This window comes from Ostrinia furnacalis, unplaced genomic scaffold, assembly GCF_004193835.3.
Source record: "Ostrinia furnacalis isolate ACB-3 unplaced genomic scaffold, ASM419383v2 OfSCF5054, whole genome shotgun sequence".
NCBI lineage: Eukaryota > Metazoa > Arthropoda > Insecta > Lepidoptera > Crambidae > Ostrinia > Ostrinia furnacalis.
In genome coordinates this window covers 299,029-308,903 of record NW_021135293.1, presented here as the reverse complement: position 1 = coordinate 308,903, position 9,875 = coordinate 299,029, and the positions used below count along the sequence as shown (strand labels likewise).

The 9,875-nt window shown below is 38.4% G+C and overlaps 1 protein-coding gene across 1 annotated transcript; it reads left to right on the top strand.

The window, feature by feature from the left end:
- Positions 1 to 40: 40 nt before the first annotated feature.
- LOC114360491 (uncharacterized) lies at positions 41 to 8,354 on the top strand. Its single transcript, XM_028315217.1, has 5 exons — positions 41 to 58; positions 670 to 773; positions 1,423 to 1,539; positions 3,128 to 3,360; positions 5,403 to 8,354. Exons 2-5 carry the CDS (start codon positions 672 to 674, stop codon positions 5,794 to 5,796), a joined length of 846 nt encoding a protein of 281 aa, XP_028171018.1. The 5' UTR covers positions 41 to 58; positions 670 to 671; the 3' UTR covers positions 5,797 to 8,354.
- The last annotated feature ends 1,521 nt before the right edge of the window (positions 8,355 to 9,875 follow it).

The following is a 9,875-nucleotide window of genomic DNA, read 5'->3' as shown; positions in this document are numbered from 1 at the left end:
TAAAAATCCTGGAGGTTTACCGAACTAATTCTAAAAGCTGTTTTGAAATATAAAGCAGGTAGGTATTATAGTTTTAATTATCTCAAATTAAGTAATGTTCTTAATTAACATAAAAAGCATTATAGAGTTTCTTAAAAGTTCATGACAAGTACTATTATCATGATTTTCCCAGATTTGTCAAGCCAGTAGTTTAACTTTTAGAGGGACGCCCTATAAGTACTCAAACTAAAATTAGAACTTTAAAGTTTAATATTTCGCAAACGGTGTACCTACCATGAGTTTACGTTAGGTGTGCTCGCTAGCGAGTACGTCAAAAATCTCTATGAAGATTTTGTTTCTTCAAAGTAGCCGCTAGGGGCGCTGCACAATATGTCATACAATTAATGTCATTTTTTTTACGTAGTCGCTAGCGAGCACACCTAACGTAAACTCATGGTAAGCACACTGATCCCTAAATCCAGTTCTTTGTCAGAACTACGGAACCTTAAAACTTAGCTAACATAATAAGAAAGTAGCGTTTTTGATAATAGGTCCTAATTACAACGAATAAGAATTCGTCCATGAGACGTCGGCTAACGCCTTTTAAGGATTTTCTTTAAGACCTAAAATATTCCATCGGACATGTTTTAATTACTTGAGGATCACACAAAAACATATCTTTTGTTGCAGAGATGGAAATCGTGCCCGAGGGAAAAAACTTTCGATTGGTTACAGAAGACGAGCTCCCAGCGATTGCCGATATTTTAGTGCAGTATATGCCTGAATCTCTAAAGGTACGGTATTAACACGTCACGATTAATAATGATTTAGTTTATTTTTAAAAGTTCCGGAATCCTAAAAAACTCAATTAAGATTAACTAACTACTAGTGCTAATTGTAACTCTCTCGAACTTATTCAAATAAGTTACCTTCATTGCACGAAAAGTTAAAACATGAGCTAAAACCTAATTGGGGTCTGACAATCTAATCTACGATTTGCCTGGTTCCTCGGAGAGTTACAGCATGGATGAGAAATAAAAAATCTTACTCCGCGTACTTGTGCCAAAGCGAATAGTGCCTTGGGACTTTTTCAATCTAGAAAATAAACCCAAGAGCGTAGACTGGATTGCTGCCCCTCGAGCCTATTGGAGCGAGAATTTTCGGTTTATCCAATTCTATTTTTGAACTGCATTATTTATAACGATGTCTGAGCTCACATAAATTAATTTTATTGTCAGACAAATTGAGCTTTTCGAGATGGATTTTTAGATTATTAATGTATTTCAGTCACCGTAGCGTAGGCAATAGTGTTATTGGAATATTGAAAACAAGAAAGTGGCATAAATCTTAATCTACTAACCAAGCCACGTGAAAAATATGAACTTCGTGTTTATTGCTGAAAGCTTATATTATTTAAATGTATATTATTTCTCTTCTTTGCAGTTTCATCAGACGATTCAAACATATCTAAACAACAAGGTGTGGGACTTCCATTTTTATGTAGCGAAGAATTGGCCTGAAGATCCGATTTGTCTCCATTTTCCAGGGTGTACCAGTACGGTGAGTTACAATTTCTATTAATATACTATGTTGAGTTCTAAATGGAAGCAGGAACAGTAAAAGTTCAGAAGATCTAGCAATTAATAAAAGTGTTTTCACTCTAACGTTTCCAATAGAAGGATGGTGTTACTAGAATTGGCAATTTGTTTTCAAGCGAGCTAATTGCCTGGATCTCTTGAAATACAGACCAAAGTTCCCGGTCATGGAGGGGGAAACAAGGCCAACCCCCACAACCCCTAACACTTGAAGAAATCGAGAAATTTCTCAACAAAACTTATTTAGTACCTTCAATACTTCTGTTAGGCTAATTTATGAGTAAAAATCCAAGTGGCAGGGTTCCATCAATATTGTTGCGTGAGTCGTTATACCTCACCTCATTCTGGACTGCGAAAATATAAACCAAAAGTTGGTGAGTAATAACATTAAAAGTTATGGACTATGGACGGAAGCGAAAATATTACATCGTCGCTACTGCTCGAAAGTTTATTCCGCCTCTTCCCCCCTTTTTCACCTCATCGTAATTAATGCATTGTGTATAATGGGGAGTTTGAACTTGCGAAACCCTTTAAGTTTCNAAAGTTCCAGAAGTTTCGAAGACCGATAACTGTCAAGCTTTTCTTCTACGAAAAGAAATTCGCTAGCACTTGTACAATGTGAGCAGTTCTTTGTATTTTATTTCGATAAACTCTTAAAGCTCTAGCATCTTTGCAAGCGAGCTTTGCTCAACGTTTAGCGGCTTTCGTGGAATTTTCCTCGTTTCGCTATTGAATCCAAGCTCGGCTCAGAAACGTCATGTCGAGATCGTCGCGTTGAGTGATGCTTACCCCGCGGAGTGAAATGTTACCTTTTTGTGTCCCCTCTTGGTTCAGGTAAACATTCATTTGGCGTCGCCCTTTTTAAACGTGAAATTATTTATATTTCTGAATAGTTTGTTTGCTGACGCAAATGCAGAAAATTCTTTCATGAGCAGTTCATTTGCAATGAACATGAATTCAAACATAAATCTACCCTCTTAACCTAGATTCAAGCCTCGTGATTGGTTGAATTTAAATATTATTAACACTTAATCACAGCTTGGATTTGTTCTTGATTTTAGATTCATACCTTTGTTGTTGTTGATGATGTAACTTATGTGTCTCTATCTTTGACGTTAATTATTATGATATTCATTACATTAATTAACGCAAGTTTTAGTAACTTGGAAAAAGAACAAGCAAATTGGAAAAAGAACACGCTTGTAAAAATCTAAACGCTCGCCTTTTACCTATTTGTTCTCAGAACCATTAACTTATTCATCCCTCGGGAAATCCCGCTAACGGCCGATGAGCTATAATGCGCTTTTAATTTTTAACCGACATGTGAAGTCACGCTATGTCCCCATGTTTTCCAAATCTGATTTTTGTTTTTAATAACGATTATGATACCTACTCGTAGGTATAACTTACGCCAATTAAAATATTAGGAGCTCAGCTCCTAGCAAGAGATCGTATTTACGTAACAACTTCTTAGAAAACAAATTCTTCTGATTTAATTTATGTTTCGACGGGTTAACTATTCTTCAATTTTAATCGCTCCTTGAATGTTCCAGCCAAACAGGCTCCCTTATGAAAGCGTGACGGTGTTCTGCCCATCTGAGCGCGCCAGCCTGGTCGACCTGGTGACCTCTGAAGACGTGTTGTTGGACCTCACGCAACCCTTGTACCTGAACTTCACCCATGAGGCCATCGTCAACCGGTTCGAGAAGCACTATGAGGCGCATGACAAGATCACCGGTGATGTGTACGTCTGTGATAATCCCCCGGAGGACGCTAGCACTGATGGGTGAGTTTAGACATAATACCCTTTGAAAGAAGGTATATTCTTCTAGTTAAGTAGGTCCTTCTCAAGGAAACCCTCATCTGATTCGGAGGGCAATGTTAGCCTACGATAAGATTACTCCAATGTCGGTCATGCTGGCATCTCGCTTAGCGTGAAAGGGATGAGAAAATTCGAAATTTTGGAGAGCATTCTTGAGAGTAGTCCCGATGTAAGTGGGTATTTCTTATGAAATCTCAAAATTTGAGATTTTATTTAAATTTCTTTTTTTTTTCATAAACTTAGATATTTTTTGCAGAGATCAGAAAAGTTACTTTTAGAGATCTGTCCAGGGGTATTGGTCTTCCATATTTTTTTATATTACCTATAAAAAATGAGGTTTTAAAAAATTAATAAATGAGGGAATGATTAACGGAGTGATGGAATGATTTATTATTATATTATAGTAAAAACAACATGTACAAATGGCATATTGGCATGCTTTAAGCATTGACAAGTATTTCGGGTATTCACTAGTCTACGTTTTTACTTGAACTTTCGCTTTTTTCTTTAAAAATATTTTAATCTTTCTTTTTCCTGCAGTTTTTTCAAAGATTCAGTATTATTTTTCATTTTTCTCGCCTTTTTCTATCGTACTCTTTCTTTTTTATTTATTTTTTGCATCACTCAACTTCTTTTGTCGTGCTATTTTGCTTCCACATACATGCACCTCTTTTTAATTAAATACCATGAAATACAAGTTACATGAAATAAATAAGCCTAGGCGCAGACCATCGATTTTTCGTCGGCCGATAGTTTAGTCGGACAGTTAATCAGTATGGGCATGTATGGAAGTTCGCACATTACGCCGATTTGATTTGGCCGACTAAATAGTTGAATACGATTCCCAACTGAAAACCAGCGCCGTGGCCTTCGTCACCGTGGGCCACGGCATATGCTGAGTGGGGTCCCGTTGCAGTGGGCATCTGGTTGGTGAATGGGTGGCACTGCTCAGTTTACTCTTGTTTTTATTTTTTCTTCTTTTATTATTATGTGCCACTGTCATGTCTATGTAATTGCCTGTATTTGTGTGATGTCCACTGTAATAAATGTATCTTTCTTTCTTTCTTTCTTTCTTTCTTTCTTTCAACTGCCTTCCAACTAAAGTATCGTCCAACTATCGGTCGATAGCTTGATCAGACGGCGCTCCTCTACGCGCGCGCAGACTGGCCAATTTTTCGTCATCCAACTCGGCCGATAGCTTCAGTTTGCTCCTCGTTTTTGGCGGGAAAGGTTAGGTTAGGTTAGGTAGGTTAGTAATACATTTATTTAACTAGTTATTACTCGCGATTTCACTTTTTCATGATCATTTCCCTTTCATCATCATCATTTCAGCCACAGGACGTCCACTGCTGAACATAATCCAATGACTTCCACATAGCACGATTGGTCCCGGCCTGCATCCAGTGCCTTCCTGCTACCTTTATCAGGTCGTCGGTCCACCTTATGGGTGGACGTCCCACGCTGCGTTTTCCGGTACGCGGCCTCCATTCCAGAACCTTGTTGCCTCATGCCGTCAGTTCTGCGTACTATGTGCCCTGCCCACTGCCACTTCAGCTTGCTAATCCGTCGGGCTATGTCAGCGACTTTAGTTCGTTTACGGATCTCCTCATTTTTGATTCGATCTCGTAAAGAAACACCGAGCATAGCCCTCTCCATAGTACGGTGTGCAACTTTGAGCTTCTGTATAGGGTCTATAGTGAGAGGCCACGTTTCCGAGTCATCACAGGATAAACACGGACAAAACGAAGCTTATGTCGAACGTCCATGTTGCGCTCGATTCTTGAGATTTNGCAATTTGATGAGAAATACCCAAGTAATAGGCGTCGGAGGTAAACCTTCATAAGGTGCCTGATGTAGGAATGGTAATCATTGATAATATTGATCTCCCTCATCATTTCACAATGCTGGTTAAATAAATACAGTCCTCCTTAGAAGAGTAAATTCCAATGTTCTTTCCTCAAGCATGAAATGAAGAGTTGAAGTAAAATTTGCATAATTGTCCACAGACTGCCACCGGACGTGGAGCTAGTGCGGCTGGAGCCCGAGCACATGAAGGCGGTGTACGACCTGTACCCGGCGAGCGACATCGAGTGCCGCGAGGTGTTCGAGAAGCTGGTGGCCGAGCTGCCGGCCTACGGCATCTTCGTGGAGGGCCAGCTCGCCGCCTGGATGGTCCAGTCCTACTACGGCGCCATGTTCTCCATGCAAACGCGCCCCGAGTTCCGCAGGAAAGGATACGGGATCTACCTCGCCCGGCGCCTCACCAAGGAAGTCGCCGCCCGCGGGTACAAACCCTTCGTCGTCATTCGTCCCGAAAACGACGCGTCCCGTTCCCTCTACACGAAACTCGGCTTCGAGAGACGCTTCAGAACGGTGCGCGCCGTTTTGCGCCCTCGCTAACGCGTTGAAAGTTGATCACTAGCAGATTTTATTTTTTTAAGACTTTTGAAAAATCAATCTAGCTTGCGATCTTTGATCGCTTAGTGAATTTTAGTAGTAGCTTTAAGATTAGCGGCTGCCGCTCTCGGTCTGCGGCTCGGTACTCCCGAATGAACAGCAGTTTCTCGATTTCCGTACCTTCAAATCTGCTCTTAGCGTTTTCAAAACTTTTCCCCTCATTCTTACGATGACAACGAAGTTGAAATTTCTAAAATTGTAGCTACGCGTTCTTGTCTTTGCTTCCCGACAGAACCGAGAGCGCCGGCCGCACGCTGCGTTCTCCGGCGCCAGCCTAGTCACTGATCTCAACGATTCTAACGTGCCAAGATCCGTTCCGAACCTGATCAATTTGGTTATTCAACAACGTTACTATGATGCGCAATAAATTGCATTTTCGAGCTCTACAATGATGTAGTTAACGCTAAAGAATAGCACATATGCGAGCAAAATGCGAAAAACAGGTAGTTATAGAAATTAATGAAATGTAGAGTCGACTACGCTGAAATAAAAAATCGTTAATCCATTCGTGACAATAAGTGGTATTAATATATTGTTTGGAAACGTATCGGACGGAACTGCTATAGGTATATGAACAAAGTTAATAAGGTTCCCCAAGCTCTTGGCATCGTTAGCTCATTTAGGCGAATGCTTCATTACCACTCGTTGATCGATCGGAAACTGTTCTGTCTCATGGTTTAAAAAATTTTGGGACCCGTTATGACCTGTGTGATAAAACGTTAGGTAATGTGTACATGTTGAAAGATTACATGTTAAGGTGTGAGTACATGAGAAAGAAAGGTTGCCGTTACTGCACCCCAGTTTGCACAATTCAAAAAAAATTCAAGCACCGTAATGTTATCCTGACTCAGTATGATTACTATCAATACTGTTTTCTGAAATTGTATTTGTCAACAATATTATTTCAATGATTATGACAATAGAACTGTATTATAATTTTGAATACATATACTTAACGTTTGTGTTGAAAAGGTGACTTTGGAAAATTAACTTTTGTCTGTGCAAAGAGAAAAGTTCGAAACTGAAAACTGGCTTCAGTCTTTTGAAAATACTCTCCTCTATTTGTCTGTTTAATTACAACTTTCATGTATAGCTAGTTTTCAGTTTCAACTTTTCAGGGTAGACTGGATTTTTATATAAGTGAAACATTGTTGGAATAAAGTGAAAACATTTAAAATTTCATACGAAAGTAGATAGGTAGGTATTTTAATATGGGAATATATTTTACAACTCTTATTGACTACTTATATATTGAGGTTTGCTATGCATATACCATGCTTAGATATTAATTTTTCATTCAGTTTAATGAATTGTGTGATATGATATTGCTTTGGGTTCGTTAGTTTACCTTAGATTTTGGAGTAACCCCATAAAGACTGGTGTGTAGGATATACCAAAGATTACTAGAAGAGAGGGTTTGAGAATGACTAGAAAGTGAAATTGAGTTTATTATACCGACGTTTTTGAGGTAATAACTTGGAAATAAATTATATTTTACCACCCCATTCATTAAGTCGTGTATTTTGACTAAGCTCTAGTTTACATCCTAATCTCTCAATTGACTTCGAATTTGATACAATGATTGGTATCAGCACCTATTGTAAGTACTTATTTATTTATTTATCCCTCTTTGTACCTAATAATTATTAATATTTCTTGTATAATTTAATTTGAATGTAGAGTATTAATTTATTATTTAATGCTAAGTTATATTCGTTTCTCAGACGGACTAAGGTAAAATTGGCAAAGTTAATGTCAAATTTTGCTCAATACAGGGAGCTTCCACCGATATTTGAAATAAAATAAGACTCATTTGAAACGAAATTATTGCCAAATTGTTAACTATCGGCGTATATCGTTAAATGAATTGTGCTTGTCCTTAGTCGCGAGAAATAAATGGACGAAATCTATCTCCTAGGATAATAATCTTTAAAGATATTCTATGCATTGTTTTATCATCATAATATAAATATCCCGAAAAAGCAGATTGCATTTACGTCCGTACAGTTCATAATTTTGTTGAAAAACTTTTTAAACATTTTACTTTGGTACTTTACAGCCCTTCTGGGCTTTAAATAAAATAATAACTTAATACACAAACTACCTGTGGGTCGTAATGAAAACAAGTCTCTAGAAAACAAGTGAAATACGTTTTCCATCAAAATTATGAGCTATATGGCCCGGTTTAAGACTGATCGTATAGCGTGATCTGCTTATTTGGAGCCAGTCATTAACATGCAATCATGCTACAAGCTTTCCTACTTCCTAAGTAGGTAAATACCTACACGTCTAATAAGTAGTTCGTGATTTCTTGAAATTATTAAATTGTAAGAGCATTTTTCCGTACATTTCCCTCGTAAAACAAAAGGACAGGTGTTCCGTCCTCGCAACTGCAGAGGAGACAGCAATGTTTTAATCTTCTGCGGCAATATAGATGAAGGATGTAGTGTCCATTCTGTATTGTTTATCAGTTTATCACCTACCTACCTTGCAAAGGTATCGGAAACAATAATAAAACAAACAAACAAAATATTGGTTTTATTTCATGACCCCCTCCCCTTTCAACAAATAAGTATATCTACCTACCTACCCCTATAATGATTATGATACAGTGTTTATCAAACTAGCTCAATGACTCCTACAAAGCCAGAGCTTTGCGGGTTCAAATCCCTAGGTTCAATGTAATGTTACGAGAATGAGTTTATTCATAAAATTATGACCATTAAGTACCTACTGCTTGGATAATCACTGGTAGGGGATAAGATGATTAATGTAGTGTACGTTAATTATACCCGATGTAGGTACGTAATTATATCAATATACGTTATGTTCAGGTATAATGTTGTTGTCCACTTTATAAGTCCACAAAACGTACGTCAGAAGGTTGGAACAGTAAAACATGTGATTTCTTTAAAGGTGTAATTGCGACTAAAATAAAACTGGCGGGCTCAGTCGCCGACACATACAAGGAACAGTATAACTATTGTTTTCTATTGTTGATTGTATTGGGCAATGATGTGGGAACGCAGGACGCTACTCAATACGCTCTGTTCATTCATGGAGTTAATTTATTACTCTGATTAATGTGTACCTACATGTAGTAAGTAATTTAAGAATGTAACTTAAGAAGTAATTTAAGAATGAACGTTCACCCATAAGGTGGACCGACAACCTCATAAAGATAGCGGAAAGGCGCTCTGAATGCAGGCCGATACCAACCGGGCGATGTAGAAATTATTGGGGGACTGCTGAACATATATGTTCAGCGGTGGACGTCCTGTGGCTGAAATGATGATGAATTTCCAAATATTAAACAGTGATAAACAGTAGGTAGGATAATCATGGTAAGGTAACATCAATATTATTTCTAACTAGCTTTCCGCCCGCGGCTTCGCCCGCATGGAATTTTGTCTGTCACAGAAAAACTTTATCGCGCGCGTCCCTGTTTCAAAAACCGGGATAAAAACTATCCTATGTTCTTTCCCGGGACTCAAACTATCTCTATGCCAAATTTAATCAAAATCGGTTGCGAGGTTTAAGCGGGAAAGCGTAACAGACAGACAGACAGACAGAGTTACTTTCGCATTTATAATATTATAGTTGGGAAATGATGTGGGAACGCAGGACGCTACTCAATACGCTCTGTTCATTCATGGAGTTAATTTATTACTCTGATTAATGTGTACCTACATGTAGTAAGTAATTTAAGAATGTAACTTAAGAAGTAATTTAAGAATGAACGTTCACCCATAAGGTGGACCGACAACCTCATAAAGATAGCGGAAAGGCGCTCTGAATGCAGGCCGATACCAACCGGGCGATGTAGAAATTATTGGGGGACTGCTGAACATATATGTTCAGCGGTGGACGTCCTGTGGCTGAAATGATGATGAATTTCCAAATATTAAACAGTGATAAACAGTAGGTAGGATAATCATGGTAAGGTAACATCAATATTATTTCTAANCATGACCCATGCACTCTCCCCTTTCAACAAATAGGTATATCTACCTACCTACCTA